At 41.0% G+C, this 22,400-nt stretch overlaps 1 protein-coding gene across 35 annotated transcripts in view; it reads right to left on the reverse strand.

Moving 5' to 3' along the window:
* Positions 1–6,062: 6,062 nt before the first annotated feature.
* The window catches only part of DPP8 (dipeptidyl peptidase 8), a 75,011-nt gene continuing 58,673 nt past the window's right edge, over positions 6,063–22,400 (reverse strand). For 16 of the 35 annotated variants that reach the window (XM_003952673.6, XM_016928380.4, XM_063795150.1 and 13 more), the window contains 5 exons: positions 19,689–19,835; positions 17,727–17,879; positions 15,417–15,559; positions 14,456–14,567; positions 6,063–10,594 (listed from right to left, as the gene is read on the reverse strand). In XM_003952673.6, the coding sequence (XP_003952722.1) occupies positions 10,472–10,594; positions 14,456–14,567; positions 15,417–15,559; positions 17,727–17,879; positions 19,689–19,835 (678 nt within the window). In that variant the 3' untranslated portion in view covers positions 6,063–10,471. Of the gene's footprint in view, positions 10,595–14,455; positions 14,568–15,416; positions 15,560–17,726; positions 17,880–19,173; positions 19,304–19,688; positions 19,836–22,400 lie in introns of all 35 variants that reach the window. The other 19 variants (XM_063795156.1, XM_063795152.1, XM_063795148.1 and 16 more) reach the window with 6 other exon arrangements.

Below are 22,400 nucleotides of genomic sequence, written 5' to 3' on the forward strand. Positions count from 1 at the left end.
TGGTGCAATCACAGCTCACTGCAGCCTCAGCCTCCTGGGCTCAAGTGATCCTCCTGCCTCAGCCTCCCAAGAAGCTAGGACAATAGGCATGTACCACCATCCCTGGCTTTCATTTTTTTTTGAGACAGAGTCTTGCTTAGTCGCCCAGGCTGGAGTGCAGTGGCGCCATCTCAGCTCACTGCAAGCTCCGCCTCCCGGGCTCACGCCATTCTCCTGCCTCAGCCTCCTTAGTAGCTGGGACTACAGGCACCTGCCACCACGCCGGCTAATTTTTTGTATTTTTAGTAGAGATGGGGTTTCACCGTGTTAGCCAGGATGGTCTCCATCTCCTGACCTCGTGATCCACCCGCCTTGGCCTCCCAAAGTGCTAGGATTACAGGCGTGAGCCATTGCACCCGGTCCTGGCTTTCATATTTTTTGTAGAAAAGGGGTCTTGCTATGCTGCCCAGGCTGGTCTTGAACTCCTGGGCTCAAGCAATTCCTCCCACCTCAGCCTCCTAAATTGCTGGCATTACAGGCATGAGCCACTGCACCTGACTCTTAGGATACAGTCTTAATTCACGTTTTGATGTTTCTAATATTAGGGTCTTACAAATGGTGACATCTTAGATTTTAGGAAATTTAGTAGGGGTTCTAGATTGAGAGTCCTAGATACTGTATTCAGGTGTCCACATTCAGCTACCAACTAGTTTGTGCCTTTGGGGAAGTCGCTTTACCTCCTTGTACCTCAGGGAGTTAGTTGGTCTGAGTTTTGGTTCCGATTCTGCCACTGAACAGCTGTATGGCTTTGTAGTCCTCTGGGCCTCAGTTTCCTCATCTGAAAGTGAGGGGAGGGGTCACTGATTTTCTAACTGTTCTTTTAAGCTGCGGAACGTGTTTTCCCTGATTATACATGAGTAAACAGCTAAGTTGCTGTGGGTGAAACAAGGGGTGGGGACCTCCTCTACTCCCTGTGCCTCTGCTGAGACCACCCTGGCAACAGCCTTGGCACCCTCATTTTGGCGAATTTCTCTGCTTGGGTCTGGCTTGGGAGAACATTGTTCTGGGAGGTGGAGACACAGCTAGAAACCTTGAGCTTCAGTATGGACTCTAGGCAGCTGGTTTGGCTGCGGAGTAATCACTTCCTGGCTTCACATCAGCTTCTCGTCTGTTAAGTAAAGTGGTAAATTAGATGATTTCTAAAAATACGTTCGGCTCTAACGTTCTGTGAATAAAATCTTCCATTGCTCTACCTCAGGGACTCTGTCACCCAGGCTGGAGTGCATTGGCACGATCTCGGCTCACTGCAACCTCCGCCTCCCAGGTTCAAGCGATTCTCCTGTCTCAGTCCCCCAAGTAGCTGGGATTACAGGTGTGTGCCATCACAGCTGGCTACTTTTTGTATTTTTAGTAGAGGTGGGGTTTAACCATGTTGACCATGCTGGTCTCAAACTCCTGACCTCAGGTGATCTGCCGTCCTCAGCCTCCCAAAGTGCTGGGAATACAGGCGTGAGTCACCAAGCCTGGCCAGAGACTCTACTCTGGTTAAACATTAGGATCACCTAGAGAACTTATTTTTAACAAATTAAAAGATGGCAGGACCTCCCCTCCCCATTTTGATGTAATGGATCCTGGGAGGGACTTATATATGAATGTTTTTAAAAGCTGCCCAGGCAACTATAATAGCAACTAGGGTTGAGAAGGACAATATCTCCTGACCTGAAGCCTCAGTGGGGGATAAAGAATACAAACTACAAGGACATTTTGAAAAAGGAGTTCTAAAAGCTTAAATTTGGGAATGATTTGGTTTCTTTTGCACTTACAAACAAATTGGTAGATGGGTACTTAGGAACCTATAAGCTATCAATCAGACAACCCTAAATGGGGGATGTCAGATATTTTTATTTGAAAATTGTTTTGGTATTCAAGTATCTCATATATATCTGACCCTGCAGTAGGTATTATGGGTGAGAATTAAGCAAGTGTAAAGGTACCACTTTGAGAGTCTGTGATCCAACTGGAGAAACAAAACCGGTAGCAAACAGTATGGTATGAAATTAAATGCTAGGCCGGGTGAGGTGGCTCATGCCTGTAATCCCACCACTTTGGGGGACCGAGGTGGGCGGATCACTTGAGGTCAGGTGTCGAGACCAGCCTGGCCAACATGGTAAAACACCATCTCTACTAAAAATACAAAAATTAGCCGGGCACGGTGGCACGTGCCTGTAATCCCAGCACTTGGGGAGGCTGACGCAGGAGGACTGCTTAAGCCCAGGAGTTCAAGACCAGCCTGTTTGAACAAAGTGCGACCCGCATCTGTACAAAAAATGAAAAAATTAGCTGGGAGTGATGGTGCGTGCCTGAAGTCCCAGCTATTTGGGAAGGTGAGGTGGGAGGATCACCTGAGCCTGGGAGGTTGGGGCTGCAGTGGGTGTGTTCATGCCACTGCATTCCCACCTGGGCAGCAGAGGGAGACCCTGTCTCAAAGAAAAAAAAAAAAAAAGCTTCCTTTAAAGGAAGTGGCTTCTGGGTGGAAAGTGAAGTGGGTCCCGAGAGCCTACTGAGGGCAAGGACTGTATCCTCTTCAGTTCTGTTTTCTGATGGCCTAGTACAGACCTGGCACATGATTGTTCCTAAATATTTGCTAAATGAAAGTTGAGAAATGCTTATTTGAAGTCACTTGGAATTCTATTCTTCACCCCGAACTCAGGGTGGATAGAGAGCTGCTGTATTTACCCGGCATTGAGATCGTGAGACCTAGACTGGGGAAGGAGCAACAATGGGAAAGAGGAATGGACGGTTGAGACAGCTTAAAGCAATTAACTGGCAGGGCAACACATCAAGTACCCAACTGAACTGCAGACAGTGGTATACACATGCATGCTTAGGGATGCAACTACGACCAGGTATGCGCTCAGTAATTAAGCCAGCACAGAGAGTTCATTTTACAGAGGAGCTGTGTGGTTTCCAGAACCATCCTGGCCAGAGGACTGACCTTCCTGCAAGTAACTGTCACCTGTGAGTAGAATGTTAAGCTATGCCACATCTACAGGGTGTTTTTCCAATAAAGATGGGGGAATCCCGGAGCCGGCTAAGGACAACTATCCTGGCTAATTGCTTCCGCAAACTTCTATTTTAAGAACACAGGTTTGGAGGCCAATTTACAGAGAGCATCTTTTAGTAAGGAGTAAGGAACAAACAGCAAACTGAACAATCTGTGTCTCAGAGCTGAAATTACAATGGGAGCTCAACCTCTTCCAGGGTGATAGAGCCAGCAGATGAATCCTTAAATCCTGGTAAATCCCCAAACTACACCGAACCCAAAATAAAATTATACTCTGGTTATGAGATTCTCATACTGTGACTGTTTCACTCTGCTCCCCACAAAAGCACCAAGGGATCAATATCTGCCTCTTCATATACATTGGGTGGGGTGGGTGAGGTTAAAAGGGCCAAAGGGAAGTCAAAATGCTTCAAGGCTGTAGCACTTGCTCCGACTCTGGGGCACTGGAGTTCTACAGCTGGAAGTCTACACCTCCATCACAGTATGCAGACAGGGTCTTGTTGCCCAGGCTGGACTGCAGTAGTATAATCATAGCACACTGCAACCTCGACCTCCTGTGCTCAAGTAATCCTTTGCCTCAGTCTCCTGAGTAGCTGGGACTACAGGCGTGCACTACCATGCTCAGTTAATTTTAAAATTTTTAGTAGAGACAAGATCTTGCTATGTTGCCCAGGCTGGTCTCAAACTCCTGAGCTCATGCAGTCCTCCCGCCTTGGCCTCTCAAAGTGCTGGGATTACAGGTGTGATTCACCTCGTCTGGCCTGAAAGCTAATTGAAAAAAAAAAAAAATTTTATTTTGAGACAAGGTCTGGTTCTGTCGCCCAGGCTGGAGTGTAGTGGTGTGATCTCAGCTGACTGCAGCCTCTGCCTCCAAGCTTCAAGCGATCCTCTCACCTCAGCCTCCCGAGTAGCTGGAACTACAGGCATGCATCACCACACCCAGGCAGTTTTTGTATTTTTGTAGAGATGGGGTTTCACCATGTTGCCCAGGCTGGCCTTGAACTTGTGAGCTCAAGCAATCTGCCCACCTCAGCCTCCCAAATTGCTAGGACTGCAGGCATGAGCCACTGTGTCAGGTGAAAGCTGGTTTTTTATTTTTGATAGGCCAAGGTAATCTATAAAATTTCCCAACCATAGTGCCATAAATAGATCATATGTATAATGAGATACTGATTTCTTTAGAGCTGAGGTGGGCCTGGACAGTCACTTCTGGCTACAAGCAGCCTTAACAGCTTACCCCAGGGTGCCTGTTTATCCCTGTGTCATACGAGTGTCTCTTTTTGTTACAAGATGAAAAGGTTAGGAAGCACCCATCTACAGCAGTCCATCACTTTTTATTTTTTTGAGATGGAGTCTCACACTGTTGCCCAGGCTAGAGAGCAGTGGTGTGATCTTGGCTCACTGCAACCTCTGCCTCCCAAGCTCAACCGATTCTCCTGCCTCAGCCTCCCGAGTAGCTGGGATTACAGCCATGTGCCACCATGCCCGGCTAATTTTTGTATTTTTAGTATGCAAAAATTCATTCACCATGTTGGCTAGCTGGTCTTAAACTCCTGACTTCAAGTGATCTACCCGTCTCAGCCTCCCAAAGTGCCAGGATTACAGGCGTGAGCCACTGCACCCGGCCTAGCAGTCCCTTATTTTAAAATCATCTTTATTCCTAATAATTTTTGTATACAAAATAAAAGTTTAAGACCCTAATACAGCTGTGGTTCTTAACTTTTTTGGGGTCACTATCCCTTTGAGTATTTGATAAAGCCAAAGAGCCTGTCTCCAGAATAATACACTACTACTTTTCATGCAATACTTCACATACAACTTGAGGGTTACAGAATCCAGATTAAACCTCTGTTCTGGAAGGATTATCACAGAAACCCACATTTACTTATTTCAGAGGGGTTCATCTGCTTCCCCTCTGCCCTTTCTCTAATAAAACTTCAAAAAAACAGAATATTGTCAGGGCGGACATGGTGGCTCATGCCTGTAATCCCAACACTTTGGGAGGCCGAGGCAGGCACATCACCTGAGGTCATTACGGACTTCGAGACCAGCCTGGCCAACATGGTGAAACTCCATCTCTACATTAGCCAGGTGTGGTGGCAGGCGCCTGTAATCCCAGCTACCTGGGAGGCTGGGGCAGGAGAATCGCTTGAACCTGGGCAGGGGAGGTTGCAGTATGCCAAGATTGCACTACTACACTCCAGCCTGGGTGACAGAACAAGACTCCACCTAAAAAACAAACAAACAAAACAACAACAACAAAAAAACAACAGAAACCTCTGAAAAACATAGTACATTAAACTCCCTCAAAGTTTCCTGGGCAGTAGGGGCCGGGCGTGGTGGCTCGCGCCTGTAATCCCAGCACTTTGGGAGGCCAAGGCGGGTGGATCACGAGGTCAGAGGTCAGGAGATCGAGACCATCCTGGCTAACACGGTGCAATCCCATCTCTACTAAAACTACAAAAAATTAGCCAGGCGTTGTGGCGGGTGCCTATAGTCCCAGCTACTTGGGAGGCTGACGCAGGAGAATGGCGTGAACCCAGGAGGCGGAGCTTGCAGTGAGCCAAGATTGCGCCACTGCACTCCAGCCTGGGCGACAGTGTGAGACTGTCTCAAAAAAATTAAAAAAAAAAAAAAATTTCCTGGGCAGCATGCAGAAGCCACTATCAACCCTAGGTGGTATTCCCACAAACCCCCAGCTGCTTGGGGGTGGAGCTTGGGGCAGGGGGATATGCTCCTCACTGGCTCTAACACCATTTACCCTTGTAGTATCAACCACTGGATGTTGGTAACCACTTGCAGATAGAAAGCAGTTCTCTGCACACCTCCCATTGGGCTTGGATGCATTTTGGTTAGTGTTTATACTAAAACACCCATGTAATCCTTCATACTACAGTTTCTCTTCTCCACTGCAAGCACATGACCTTGTTCATGTGTATTAGTCACTCCACAGTTGTCACTAATCAAGGCAAGGTTGTACATTTCCCATGGGGAAATGGAAGAAAAAGGAACACTTAAATCAATTAATTTCAGCAGCATCTTTATTGCAACAAAGAACCTGTAATAAAATGCAACAAAACTAATGTTTCACTTTACATGATTAAAAGCCATATACCTAAAAATGAGAAAACCCATAAGCTTACTGGAGTGAGACATGCAATTCTTTTTATACAAGTCAATGCTTAAAACAGCAGGCACTTTATGTTCTAAAATTAAACACCTGAATTCCAATTTTGCTGAATACAACATAAATTTGTTTTGGGGTTACTTAAAAACAAACATACAAACACTACTTTTTCTTTATCTGTAAAGGACTTATGAAATGATTACCTAGAGCCCAGGACCTTGCACTAACATCTCTATATTTGAGGCTGGAAGATGGCTAGGTGAGGCTGGGAAGGTGGGAATCAAAAAAGTTTCCTTTTTCCTTTATATCTGCTGGGAATAGACACACTCACCTTATATAGTTTAGAAATGGCCATGTCTCTTTTCTTACATCAAATAGCTATAAAGATGGGCTCCCAGGCTTAAGCAAGCACTCTACTTTATATTCCAATCCTCAAATCCTCCACTATACCAAGGAAGACACATTTAGTGCAATGAGTTTAATTAACTTCAGAATGTCATATACTAATCAGAAGTACTGCTTCATTAATAAACATGCTTAGCATTTACTTTGGAATGGAAAAATTAACCATTTTTATGTGGTTACCTTTAAAATGTTTTATAGGAATATATTAATAAATATTTCTTTAAAAATTTACCTTTTCTATATATCATTTAACTACCATGAGGCAGGACACCTGGCTGGAGTCCAGCACCAACTGGATACTAACTGGCTGTGTGGTCGTGGGTATATTTCCTCCTCTCTCTCTAGCATGTAGGTTGTTCTTCTAACAAATGAGAATATCAGCTTAGATTAAATCAAAGATTGATTCCATCTTGAAAAATGCATGATTTAATAATGAGAAATCTTATAGGAATCATTCCACCTAAAGAGAACTATGCTATAGAAAGGCGGGCTATACTTTCTGGAAGGAATAAAACAAGTAGTAAAAAAAAAAAAAGTAAGCATCGGTATCAATATCGCATTCTTTTAAAAGGTAATGCATGCATTGTGACCTAATCCTCTTGTATGAGGCTTTGGAAAAGAACCAGGAATGGCATAGAGAGAAAAACTTTCATTCCAAAATTAATCTCCAGACAAAGGGGATAGAAACAAAGTAAACAACATCTCCTGCTGCTTTCAGAGTGAGAAGGGGCCAAATAGTTACCACAGATGAGCAGCTTCATGGACTACTGTTTAGGTTCTTGTGAATCAGTCCAGTGTAAAAAATCACCTATTATTAATCCAACTCCATTCTCTATAGAAGAGTTTCTTAAAGTAGTCCACAGATGACTTACTGTAGGATCGCCTGGAAAGCTTGTTAGAAATGCACATTCCTGGTGTCTACCCAAATCAATGGAATACAAATTTTTATTTATTTATTTATTTTGAGGCAGAATCTCACTCTGTCGCCCAGACTGGACTACAGTGGCGCCATCTCGGCTCACTGCAACTTCTGCCTCCCAGGTTCAAGCGATTCTCCTGCCTCAGCCTCCCGAGTAGGTGGGATTATAGGCACACGCCATCATGTCCAGCTAATTTTTTTGTACTTTTAGTAGAGACGGGGTTTCACCATGTCGACCAAGCTGGTCTTGATCTCCTGACTTCAAGTGATTCACCCGCCTTGGCCTCCCAAAGTGCTAGGATTACAGGCGTGAGCCACCATGCCTAGCCTGGGAATACACATTTTTAAGAGTGAGATTCAAAACTCTACATTTCTTTTAGAAGTATCCCAGATGAATCTTAGATTTTGAGTTCCACTACTCTATAATGCTCAAGTAACTATCCCTCTGGATGGTTGTTCAAGTGTACACATTTATCAAGTCTTTAAAAACGTAGTATGATATTTAACCTAGTGCTTTTTGGCTCCCACTAAACTGTTGCTACTTTTATATATTCTTGCCGTTTAAGCTGTTACCCATACTCAGGGGGTACAAACTTTTAGTGAGATTTCTACTGATTGCCTCAATTGACTATGATATTTTCCACACTGGTTGTAAAAAGCAAATTCAGTCAAACTGTCTTTCTGTAAGAGAATTCATTCAGGTATTTTTTCCTGCTAAAGAAGCAGAATGGCATTTAAGTGACTGGGAGTGATAATAGAAGCATTCTTTGTGATAGGAGGAAAGGAGAAGGCAACATGCAAAAGGAAAACACCTGTGAACTCCTGAGTACATGAAGTTTTCTAAGTTTGTTTCGGTAAAATAAGAGATGCCACTTTGAAGAAACAGCCTTAATGGGTGAGACGTTTCAATGCAGTAGCTGCTTAAAAGCTACTGTATACCATTTCTACTTTGCATATATTATAAGGATAGATCCTTCAAGGCCAATTAGTCCAAACAAAACAAAACAAAACAAAACACCCTCCACAGTCAGATATATACTTAAGGGGGAAAATACTTTCTTGGGGAAGAAAGTTACCCAAATCAATTTAATTTAACATTGAAAATATATATAAACAAATCTTGGCATGGGAAAATATCAAACATGAAAAGCAATACATATACAGATAAGAAAAAGCGTGGTATCTATTATACAGTATAAATACAAACAGCAAAACCCAATACCTTTCCCAATGACAGAACCACCATATCATCCTGCCATTTCTGGGCTTTCCCTACCTCCCACTTGGTGTCAATGAAGTCCACCTCTTACCAATAGTCACCAACCTTACTAATGGAGGCTGTGCTCTCTATGGGGAAATCTACTCTCTCTGTAGTGATGAGAAAGAAATATAGCAAATTTTCTTGGAGTGTTGTTTAAAAGTATTGGTAATAACTTTCTAAACACTGAAGTGTGTGATAAAAAGCATCAAACTCATAGATGCCTTCCCTGCCACTGGTGTCAATGTGACCAATCTAGCACCCCAAGACTCTAACAGGGCAGATCTCAATTAGCACCTGAAAGCCTATGAGCTCTCTTCATAGCTAAATCCTAGTGCTAAACCAAGAAAAGTTCACGATCATTCAGAAAAACTGTTTACAGGCTTTAAACACCAAAAAAAAAGAGAGCCATGGCTTGCCAGGGATTAGTTTACGGTAAAGAGGTTATCTGTAAACATTTGTATTTTAAGCTTACAATATCTAAATTATGTTCAAATAATTTTAAAAGGATAAAGTTTAAATTTGTAAGATTTCTAAACCTAAGAGGAAAAAAAAAAAAGAATTATAAAAGTAACTCTAAGGAACTTTTCCTCCCCTGAATCATGTTACTCTGTAGCTGTGCTGGCAAGACAGTGATTTATTGATTCTGGTTTCCTTAATATTACAGTTGTTTAAATTTCAGTTTCCAAACATTTTCATGAGTATTTTTGTTAAAACTACTTCTGCTTAGTTTTTAATCAGGCCCTCACCACCTCTTCTCTCTGTCATTCCCCAAACCCAGGTCTCCCCACCCCACTGTGATTCCCTTCAATCTCCTTAAAATTCTAGAATATTTTAATAAGGAAATACCAAATGGAAACTGGCACCACTAAATTTTCTGAAGAATTCTAGTGAATGTGTACTTTTTCCTTTTCTTAAAGGAAAAAAAAAAACTTGCCTGCAAATATTTAAGCTCTAATCATTTGATTAAAAATTTTCTGCCTGTAATTATCAATATCATGACTAATTAAATCCATGCTACATATACAGTTACTAGCCTTTATGCAAAAGGAAAAGCCCACTGTTAATATCATCAAAGAAAAATGAGAATTATTTATACTAGATACAGATTAAATTGGCTAAAAACTGGTCAGTGCCAAAACAAGTGTCTTTAGGAGGCCACTAAGTTATCCTTGAAAAATTATTAATGAATGACTGGTTAAGTTTAATAGTTATTAGTTCATAACATGCTGGATATGCCCAAGCAATGAAGCATAAGCTATTCAATTACATTTAAGTGCTATCAAATCTGTAACTAGTCAGAGATTCTGGAACTGAACCAAACCAATCACTAATATCATCATATTTTAACAAACTCAAAAGTATACTGTAAAAATACACTAATTAAGTTCATGAAGTTTATAATACTATTAAAAGTGAAAATAGGGTAGTATGAATACATGGTGCTAATGTCTTTTTTTTTTTTTTTTTTTAGTAATTCTTATGGTATTGCTGGGTCTCTCAGGAATATGTATCATTTGATTTTGAGCATGTGGGGTTAAGGTATTAGATTACTACCACAAACCGTAGACCCCTGCATGGCACCACATTTATTTTCAGGAGTAGATGTTACGTGGCAGGTATCAAAATGTGATGATCAATTCTGTGTTTTCTATTGATTAAACCTCCTCATTTGGTTAAATAGCCAGTGTATACCAGAGAGTTCTACACAGGTCAAAATTATATCACTTTTAGAGCAGCAATACGTGATCCAAGGTTTTCTTGAAGGTAGTGCAAAAGATGCAGTTCATAATGTTCTCCAGATTCAGGAACTCTTATGCTGTGTCTCTCCTGAGGATAGATCTTACCAACAACAAAAAATAAAGATACAAAAAAAAAAAAAAGAATTTAGTAATACATCTTCTTCCAAAGCTTTCCAGAGATTTTTAACAGGATTAATAATACGAAGCACAGCCTCTATGCAATATTGTAGAATAAATCCTATCTAAACGCTCCTCTCTTCATCTTATGATTTCCTTATTTAACATTAGGCTTAATGATGGATTTATCTGTAGACCAATGGTTTGTTCTCTAAGTGTGGTCTGCAGACTTTCAGAGGTCTCTGAAACCTTTTCAAGGGATAGACACGGTCAAAACTACTTTTAGAACAACACAAAGACATTATTTGCCTTTACTTGTTGTATCAGCATTTACAGTGATGATGCAAAAGCAAAGGTGAGTAAAACTGCTGGTTAGCATGAATCAAGGCACTATCATTAAACTGCACTAGAAGTCACAGTATTCCTCACCACCACACTTCCAATAAAAAAGAAAAATGTCAGTTTCAATTAAGTAGCAGTAAAAATTAGAATTTATTAAGTTACAACCTTTGAGTAGAAGTCTTTTTAATATTCTGTGTTTATGAAATGGGAATGCATAAAGCACCTGTGCTATAGGATGTCTCAAAGAAAAGTACTAGTGTGAATGAGTCACAAGCTGAACTGCTGCTTTTTAAATGGAACTCCATTTTTAACTTCAAAGAATGACTGACAACTATGGTTATTTAGGGTATCCAGTAAATATTTTCTCAAAAGTGAATGAAGTGAGCCGGTCACTTCAAGGACAACACTGACAGTATTTGTTGCCAATGATAAAATCTGGGCTTTTGAGTTAGAATTTTGGAAAACTTGCATCTACTACTATTAACTAACGAGCTTCCCAATACTTAGACACTTTTCCGATGAGCTCAGTGGTAATATTATTATATGTGATTTTTAAAATATTGTACAATAAAAGGAGTCAATATTTGAAAGACTGGCATAACACAGTGAGCCAGTATTTTCCAGATGGCCAATGCATGGTAAAAGATCCATCTGAAGTATAAGATCCACACTTTAATGTGACAGAGTATGAAGTTTATATATATCACTTCAGATTCCACACTAAAACCTAGCTTTAAGCCAGATGCAGTAGCCCATTCCCTGTAGTCTCAGCTACTTGGGAGGCTGAGGTGGGAGGATTACTTGACCCCAGGAGTTTGAAACTAGCCCAGGAATCACAGTAAGACTCTATTTAAAAATAAATAAATAAAAAACAACAAAAAATTCCTTGGCTGAGCATGGTAGCTCACCCTGCAATCTTAGCACTTTGGGAGGCTCAGGTGGGAGGATCGCTTGAGTTCAGGAGTTTGAGATCAGCCTGGGCAACTTAGTGACACCCATCTCTATTTATTTTTAAAAATATATTTAGGCTGGGCGCGGTGGCTCATGCCTGTAACCCCAGCACTTTGGGAGGCTGACACCTACGGATAACGAGGTCAGAAGATCGAGACCATCCTGGCTAACACAGTGAAACCCCGTCTATACTAAAAATACAAAAAATTAGCCAGGCGTGGTGGCGGGCACCGGTAGTCCCAGCTACTCGGGAGGCTGGGGCAGTAGAATGGCGTGAACCCGGGAGGCAGAGCTTGCAGTAAGCCAAGATTGCGCCACCGCACTCCAGCCTGGGTGACAGAGCAAAACTCCATCTCAAAAAAAAAAAAAAATATATATATATATATATAAAATATACATATATAATATATAAAATATACATATATATCTAAAAAAAAATATATATATATATATACATATTTAGCCTGGGTGTAGTGGCTCACGCCTGTAATCCCAACACTTTTGGAGGCCAAGGCCTCGAATCACCTGAGGTCAGCAGTTTGAGACCAGCCTAGCCAACATGGTGAAACCCCGTCTCTACTAAAAGTACAAAAAAATTAGCTGGGCATAGTGGTATGAGCCTGTAGTCCCAGCTACTCAGGAGGCTGAGGCATGAGAACTGCTTGAACCCGGGAGGCAGAGGTTGCAGTTAGCCAAGATCACACCACTGCGCTCCAGCCTGGGTGAGAGAGCAAGTCTCCATCTCAAAAAGAAAAAAAATAAAAATAAAAATAATATATATATATATATAATTTAAAAACATATATATAATAAAAAGTATATATAATATATATATTTAAAACAACAAAAACAAACAAACAAAATCCCACAACCTTTAAGAAACTACCACTTGTCCAGTTTTGGTACAGTATCAAAGAATAGTATTTACAATTATCTGAAAAAGCTAAAATACTCCTCCCATTTCCTTTTTTTTAAGACAGAGTCCACTCTGTCACCCAGGCTGGAGTTCAGTGGCACGATCTCGGCTCACTGCAACCTCTGCCTCCCGGGTTCAAGCAATTCTCATGCCTCAGCCTCCTGAGTAGTTGGGATTACAGGCATGCACCACCACACCTAGCTAATTTTTGTATTTTTCGTAGAGATGGGGTTTTACCATGTTTGCCAGGCTGGTTGTGAACTCTTGACCTCAGGTAATCTGCCTGCCTCGGCCTCCCAAAGTGTTGGGATTACAGGCGTGAGCCACTGCGCCCGGCCCCATTTCATAACTACATACTCTGTGAGGCCAAATTTTTCTTCACATACTTTAGTCGAAACAACATATCACAACAGACTGAGTACAGAAAGAGACATAAGAATGCAAGTGTCTTCTTTACTACTATGTCAGACATTAAAGGAATTTAGAAAAATGTAAAATATTGCTGTTTTTCTCAGTAAATTATTTTTTGTTTTGGAATATAGTTTTTCTCTATGAAAAATGTGATTTGTGTTAACATGTAATAGTTTATTATTATTATTATTATTATTTTTTTTTTTTGAGACGGAGTTTCACTCTTGTTGCCCAGGCTGGAGTGCAATGGCGCGATCTCAGCTGATCGCAACCTCCGCCTCCCCAGTTCAAGCAGTTCTCCTGCCTCAGCCTCCCAAGTAGCTGGGATTACAGGCATGCGCCACCATGCCTGACTAATTTTTGTATTTTTAGTAGAGACAGGGTTTCTCCATGTTGGTCAGGCTGGTCTCGAACTCCTGACCTCAAGTGATCCACCTGCCTTGGCCTCCTAAAGTGCTGGGATTACAGGCATGAGCCACTGTGCCGGGCTGATGATAGTTTATTATTTTAAAATATTTAAAAATTTTCTCAGTTTTCATATCTTACATGAGAAATATTGATTGATATAATTGACATAAACAAAGTTCTTTGGTAGGTAAAGGTGTCCTGAAACCAAAAAGCTTAAAAACTACTGCTATAAATATCTCATAGTTTAAACATAAATATCAACTGAAATGTTAAAAAGGAAAAAGTAATTTTTTCATTTTTTGTGTGCACATAATCTGTTTAAGGAGTAAAACACAGTTTTAAGAAAAACTGGAATAAGGAGCAATGAATAACGGAGCAATGGAGGAGAGTAACTTGCTGGTTTTTCCTCCAATGTCAATGTAAAATAAAAGAAAATCAAAAGACCATATAATCAGGCCCTAAAAATCCTTTTACAACCATGAAATCAAAATAGCACATCCTCACCCTTCAAAGTGGAAAAAGAAAAGCAAAGGAGAACAGTGAATGGACTTCCTGTCATCTTTTCCATGCTTCCAAACTGAAAGCAGATACAGACACACAGTCATGTAATCTGATAGGCAGGTATGTCAGCCTGACTGCAACAGAATCTTAATTTTTATCCAACTACAGGCACTAGTAAATATGCCTCTTACTTTAGTTCTCTTAAGCAGAGGGTGGACACTCTAAAAATCTGGCCTTACCCCACAGTCAATAGATTTCAAAGTAATCAATCACTAATCATGACTGCATTTAACTAGAAAATGTAGAGTAACTCACCTGTAAATCATATGGTTTTCCAGCCCTCACTAAAAAACTCAGTAATATACTGGTATGTGCAAAATGGACATTCTCATCCAGGAAACCATGTAAGAGCAGTAAACGATTTGGTCTGGAGAAATGGAAATATTAGAGGATTAGGCAAAATAGTAGAGTATTTGGGAAAACCATTTCACTTATTTAATCATACTTAACCATATTAACTTCCTTATACTGTAATGTTAGAATAAGAATTCAGTATTTTCAATATTAAATTTGTAACATATTAACCAGATGCCACATGCAATGAAAGATTAAAAAAAGATCTTGTGTTCAATTTTTTATAATTAAAATATTAGAACACATCTATAATTATAGCATGTCCCTAGAAGAACTATTTGTAAAATATATGCAGGCAGACATAAAATTTTTTCCACCTTGAAAGTCATGTACTTAACTTTTTTCAGCAAAAACAACTGCTTCAAATATAACTTGTAAAGAAACATTATATGAACTGGCCTGTAATTCAGTTTTAAGAAACAGCCATGCTATTCTAGTATAACATTTGTCTTGGTTTTTCAGTATTTGAATTTTTCATTAGGATTAAAGACAATTTTTTAAAATACAATTGAAAATTTATAATCTTCATTTTAAAGCTTGAATTAGGCTGTGCCCGGTGGCTCATGCCTGTAATCCCAGCACTTTGGGAGTCTGAGGTGGGCAGATAACTTGAGTTCAGGAGTTTGAGACCACCCTAGGCAACATGATAAAACCCTGACTCTACTAAAAATACAAAAAATTAGGCGGGCATGGTGGCACGTGCCTGTAGACCCAGCTACTCGGGGGCTGAGGTGGGAGGATCCTCTGAGCCCAGGAGTTTGAAGCTACAGGGAGCCCTGATCATGCCACTACACTCCAGCCTAAGTGACAGAGTGAGACCCTGTCTCAATTTAAAAAAAAAAAAAAAAAAGCTTGCACTTACTCAGAGGGGAACTTTTCTGCTTGCATGGCCACAGATCCTAAGTAATAGCCCTGTTCATTCTGGTCAGGGTGACCCATATAACGTTCCGTGTATCCTGTATCATAGAAGATCCACAGAGTGACTGGGGCCCCAGCAATAGCAACCTGCATAAGATGACATTGACAGTCAAGTGTGGTCTGGAAAAAGAGAGTGGCTAGCAGTGAGATCTTACAACTGCAAATTTACAGTCTAAAATTATCCTTAAGCTTTAGCCTTACTACTGGCGCATACATGTCTTAGGCAACTCAGAATACGAAGTGAAGTGCCAAGGTCAAGAATTTGATACTCTGTGAGTCAGTTTCATGTTCCATGGGCATTCTACATACCAAACCTTTAACCTGGGCTAGCTGAAATATGAAAGCCAGGCCCGTTATTAAAAGACAACTGAACTACATCCTGCTACTGAGGAAAAAACGTGCGAGAACTGTCAGTTTTATGTAAAAAAGGAGCCACCTTTTTTTTTTTAAGCCTCTGTTGGCAATATAGAATTTAAAACAATAAATGAAATATACTAAAAATTTGCCTCTCCTATACGTAGTTTTATATTTAAATACTCTATTTTCTTGACAGCTACAAACCTGGGAAAATTATGGAAGTGGTCAGAATTTATTTATGGTTATTATAAAGATTATCTAGATATATGTGCAAGAATAAAAACCTTATTGTTTTTGTTCTTAAAAATAAAAATTAAGGTTCAGGTGCAATGGCTCACACCTGTAATCCCAGCACTTTGGGAGGCTGAGGCGGGCGGATCACCCAAGGTCAGGAGACTGAGACCAGCCTGGCAAACATGGTGAAATCTCGTCTCTACTAAAAATACAAAAATTAGCTGGGAATAGTGGTGGGCGCCTTTAATCCCAGTTACTTGGGAGACTGAAGCACGAGAATCGCTTGAACCTGAGAGGCGGAGGTTGCAGTGAGCCGAGATTGCACCACTGCATTCCAGCCTGGGTGACAGCAAGACTCTGTCTCAAAAAAATAAAATAAAATAAAATTTTAAAAAATTACCTTTCACTGTAAAGTAACATCATGTTATTGAAATATTAAAAAAGAAACACTACTCATAATTCCTATTCTCAACAATTGTTATCATCCTTATGTAATTTCTTCTAGTATATTTTTCCAAGAGTTTGTTTACAGAATTGTAAGCATTTATACATTTAATAATTAATTCATTCAGCACATTTATTGAGGGCCTACTATATGCCCAGCATTGTGCTTGACTGCTGAGGATACAATGGTGTACAGGGCAAACAGGTCCCTGCCCTCATAGCTTGCAGTCCAAAAATTAAGTAATTACAATCCAACAGGTATGTTGTATGTGTTTTACTAATCATAACCATCTCCTACACTCTTTGGCATGTATCTATAAACAGCCAGTAACTGGTTATCCAGTTGACAGATTTAAACATTATACATGTTTAAAAGAAAAATATATACACACACACACACACATACATATATATATATCTACACACATAAAACTTGAAGGCTGGGCGCAGTGGTTCACGCCTGTAATCCCAGCACTTTGGGAGGCCAAGGCAGAGGGATCACTTCAGGTCAGGAGTTCAAGACCAGCCTAGCCAACATGGTGAAACTCCATCTCTACTAAAAGTACAAAAACTAGCTGGAAATCACTTGAACCCAGGAGGTGGAGGCTGCAGTGAGCCAAGATCACGTCACTGCACTCCAGCCTGGGTGAAGAGCGAGACTCCGTCTCAAAACAAAACAAAACAGAACAACAACAAAAAACAAACTTGAGATATATATACATTTCACATGGCTTTTAAACATACAAACCCTAACATTCTACAATATTGCCAACTCTGGGCCAGGCGCAGTGGCTCATGCCTGTAATCCTAGCACTTTGGGAGGCCAACGCAGGTGGATCTCTTGAGGTCAGGAGTTTGAGACCAGCCTAGCCAATATGGTGAAATCCCATCTCTACTTTAAAAAAAATAAAAATAAAAATTAGCCAGGTGTGGTGGTGGGCACTTGTAATCCCAGCTACTCAGGAGGCTGAGATATGAGAACAGGAGGCTGAGACATGAGAATCACTTGAACCCAGGGGCAGAGATTGCAGTGAGCTGAGATCGCGCCACTGCACTCCAGCCTGGGTTACAGAGCAAGACTTCGTCTCAAAAAAAAAAAAAAAAAAAAAAAAAATTGCCAACTCTGTAAACCTTCAGAAAATAGACATTTTCATATATCCTCCATTTACAGAAAAATCTACCCTTATTGCAAAAATGAGTATAATAGGAAGTCACATACCCTGAAGATATCTGACCTCTGCATTAATGCCATCAGGGAGAGGTATCCTCCATAGGACCAGCCGTGGATGCCCACACGATCTAAGTCAATGAAATCATATCGAGAAGCTAGATATTGGAGTCCTTCCACCTGATCGTCAATTTCTATTTGACCCTGTCAAAAAAGGGAAAACATTTCACTGATTCTGATGAATAAAAGTCTCATAGAGTGCTTTCAAAGATGATAAATGTTTTTACTAAAAATACCTGTAGGTGTTTTAATTTTTATTTTATTTATTTTTTGAGATGGAGTCTCACTCTGTCACCCAGGCTGGAGTGCAATGACGCAGTCTCGGCTCACTGCAACCTCTGCCTGGTGGATTCAAGTGATTCTCCTGCCTCAGCCTCCCGAGTAGCTGGGATCACAGGCATGCGCCACCATGCCCAGCTAATTTTTGTATTTTTTAGTAGAGACGGAGTTTCACTATGGCCAGGCTAGTCTCGAACTCCTGACCTCAAGTGATTCACCCGCCTCGGCCTCCCAAATTGCTGGGATTACAGGCGTGAGCCACCACACCCGGCCCCGTAGGTTTTTTTAGATTAGAGTTTATTACCAACTGAGATTCTGTTGCCCCCTCTCCCTCAAATTTTTAAAAAATCTATTTGGAGATAGGGGCCTATAGCTTCTGTTGCTAGCCTGTCCTAGAGTTTAGTTACCACTTAGTCATAAAGCTCCCTCCTACTTCTACTCAAACTGTCCCTTGCTATTTGGGTATTTCCCATTTCCATTTGTTCTGTTGTCTGCTAAGAGGTCAGCATCTTCCTTGTAACAAGCCTTCCTATACCCAAAGACAAAAAATTAGCCCCTTAAGTAATTAATTTTACTTTTCCTTTTTATCTATTTTTTTGGAGACATGGTCTCACTCTGCTGTCCAGGTTGGAGTGCAGTAGTGTGACCAGGGATCACTGTAGCTCAACCTCCCGGGCTCAAGTGATCCTCCCACCTCAGCCTCCCAAGTAGCTGGGACCACAGGCATGCACCACCATGCCCAGCTAATTTTTTAACTCATTTGTAGAGGTGGGGTCTCATTATGTTGCCCAGGTTGGTCTTGAACTCCTGGGCTCAAGTGATCCTCCTGCCTTGGCCTCCCAAAGTGCTGGGATTACACGTGTGAGCCACTGCACCTGGCCTACTTCTCCTTTTTAATTTTTAGTGCAGTAAAGCAGAAGGAGTTGCTCTTGAGGCCCTGTCTTCTTATTTCCCTATTATACTACCTCTAGGAACTGAACATACTACTTCTTTAAAGTCCTAATTCCTACCACCACCACCTTGTCTATATTACTAGGCCTGCCAGTGCACGCAATCTCACTTCACTGAGCCAAAAACAAAAATAAAAACAAAAAAACTTACATGAGAATACAACATAAGGTCAAAGAACTGGCTGTGGGAGAAAATCCCCATGTCTTACTCAGCATGTCCAATAACACTGGCAAACACAGTAACTGCCTTACTGTGCAAAAGGAACATCGGATTCTCATCATTTCCCAAAGCAGCAGAAAGGACATGGGGCATCTCTAAAAGGTAGCATTTAAAGCTTCCTGTAGAGAGAAAGAGGCTTGTCACAAGGAAGGCACTAACCAGTTGGATTCCCTCTTCACAGAGGACAGAACAAATCTCAATTATTCCTCAACTGTGTACAGGATGCTGAAAGCTAAATGGTGCTAAATTCTACCCAAGTGAACATACAAAACAGAGAGGATATTTCTATGTACAAGTGGCTCTATCTCAGTTCCCCAAAGTTACGTATAAGTAGAGTGTACATCAAGTTGCATCTTCTCTCCCACCCCCAAACTCTAACACATACACTCTCTCACTCACTCATTCATAGCCCTTTCCCCCAACTCTCTTTCAAGGGTTTCACACCAAACAATGCACCAGAAAATGTAAATGTCTGTAAAAGAAAAGTGTTTTATGCTCACACACCATTTTATATTTAAAGGCGCCTTCAAATTTAAGCCCTCGGTGACAGGATCCCCTGTTGTCTATCACTACAACCACATAACCTAGAGAGGCTAGGGTATTCAAGCGGAAATACTTGACTCCTTTAAACCGATTATTCACCAACTGCACCTGAGGAAGAAACACAACTTCAGTTTATCATATGGAAGCATATAAAAACCCAAGAGCGGCTGGGCATTGCAAGAAATAGAAAGCTTAATTTCACTATTATTTTACCTTTAAAATGTAATTTTTTAAGTCATTTCTTTTTAAATTAACAAGTCCGTTTATTTGCTTCTTGCTTAACTTCACACTCAAGTTCAGGGCAATTACTGAACAACCATAGGCTTTAAAATTCTAACTTAAATATTAATTACATATAAGTGAATCAACCCACCCCATATAAAAAGTTACTAAATTGATTACTTCTACCCTGAAGAACTGTGCTATTCGAATGACAGTTACAAGGACAAATAAGAAAAACTTTCCTCCCCATCAGACATCAGATATGACTGCTGCTTGGCTTCCTCCACTGCCTACCATTACCCTTCAGAATAAGTCTACATGGCCCTTGAGATCTTTGGCTACCTCTGACCTCATCTCATACCATTTCTCTCCAAGTGCACTGTACTCTAACCTTATTGTCAACACTATCAAGTTGGTTCTAGCCCCAGGAACTTGACATTTACCGTTTTCTGTGTCTGGAATGCTTTTCTCTCACATCTTTTGCATGGCTCATTCCTTCTCAATGTTTGTAACCTCAGGAAAGGTCTTGCCATCCCCTTTCCCAGCAAATCTTCATAGAACTTCCATTATAAAAAGTCATACTTTTGGGCTGAGCGTGGTGGCTCACACCTGTAATCCCAGCACTTTGGGAGGCTGAAGCGGGTGGATCACCTGAGGTCAGGAGTTCGAGACCAGCCTGGCCAACATGGCAAAACCCCGTCTCTACCAAAAACAAAAAATTAGCTGGGCATGGTGGGGAGCGCCTGTGATCCCAGTCACTCGGGAGGCAGAGGCATGAGAATTGCTTGAACCCAGAAGGCAGAGAGGTTGCACTGAGCAAAGATCACACCACTGCACTGCAGCCTGGGCAACACAGCGAGACTCTGTCTCAAAAAACAAACAAAAAAAGTCATACTTTTTTTTTTTTAAGAGATGGGGTCTCCAGGCTGGAGTGCAGTGGTACAATCATAGCTCAGTGCTGCCTCAAATTCCTGGGCTCAAGTGATCCTCCTGCCTCAGCCTTCAAGTAGCTGGGACTACAGGTGTGCACCACCATGCCTGGCTAATTTTTAAATTTTTTTGTAGAGATGGGGTCTCACCATCATATCTTTTTATGTTTGCTTATTATTTTCCCTTTATGGTCCATGAAGTGGAATATTAGTCTGACATGTTCACTGGGTATCCTCACTGCCTAGAACAGTACCTAGCACATCACAGGAACTTAATACCTGTTTGCTAAATGAATGAATGAAAAAGAGAAACAGGAGAATAATGTTTTTTTCCCATTTCTACCTTGGGAAGAGGGCATTTGGTGAGTAAAGGCACTTGTATTTATTTATTTACTTAAGAGATGGTGTCTCACTCTGTACCCCAGGCTGGAGTGTGGTGGTACAATCATAGTTCACTACAGCCTCGAACTCCTGGGCTCAAGTAATCCTCCCACCTCAGCCTCCGAATAGCTGGGATTACATGTGTGTGCCACAGCACCTGGCTAAAGATATTTGTCTTTAAAGGGAGAGTGCTGAAAGAAGAAATACTAGGCAGAGAAGTACACGAATATGAACATTTAAAGAAAATCACCTCACTTCTTTGTCTGCTACCATGTATAGAAGATGGTCTCAATTGCTTGATATGAACACTTAAATATAATGCCTTTCGGCACTGGGAATCCAAAAGTCTCCTTCAGTATCAATTCTTCAAAACCTGTGTCCTGTTATCATCTAGCCTGATCTCTTTGGATTTTTATTTGCAGAACAGTGTCTGGCACATTCTAGGAAACATAAGTATTTGTTACACAAACTTTTTTTGTTTTTTGAGATGTAGTGTTGCTCTGTCACCCAGGCAGGAGTGCAATGGCGTGATCTCGGCCCACTGCAACTTCCACCTCCCAGCAATTCTCGTGCCTCAGCCTCCTGAGTAGCTGGGATTATAGGTGTGCACCACAATGCCTGGCTAATTTTTGTAATTTTAGTAAGGTCGGGGTTTCACCATGTTAGCCAGGCTGGTCTCAAACTCCTGACCTCAAGTCATCTGCCCACCTCAGCCTCCCAAAGTGCTGGGGTTACAGACATGATCCACCTTACCCAGCCTTGTTAAATAAATGTTTAGAAACACAGCTGTTAATAATGGAAAGTTTAAGGACCTGATCCTTGATAACTTTAGTGGGAAATATCTGCTGCTTTTCTTGTATTTCACTCTTTTCTGACCTACAGAAATTGCTGCCTTTAGTGACAAAGTAATTCGCTTCATGTTATGAATTGTGACACTGTTGCTGTTTCAACATATTTCCACTTAGACGTGAATACACACCAAGAAAGAACAGTTTTGACCACATGAACATCATACTCTTAAAAGATTTAAACAAATTTTACAATGTTATTATGTGCTATTAAAAGACCTAGTCCTACATTAGAGAGTCACTTCATAATTAACCCAAATGAAGTCATCGAGCAAGAAGATGAATGATCTTCC

Source organism: Pan troglodytes, chromosome 16, assembly GCF_028858775.2.
Source record: "Pan troglodytes isolate AG18354 chromosome 16, NHGRI_mPanTro3-v2.0_pri, whole genome shotgun sequence".
Classification (NCBI taxonomy): Eukaryota; Metazoa; Chordata; class Mammalia; order Primates; family Hominidae; genus Pan; species Pan troglodytes.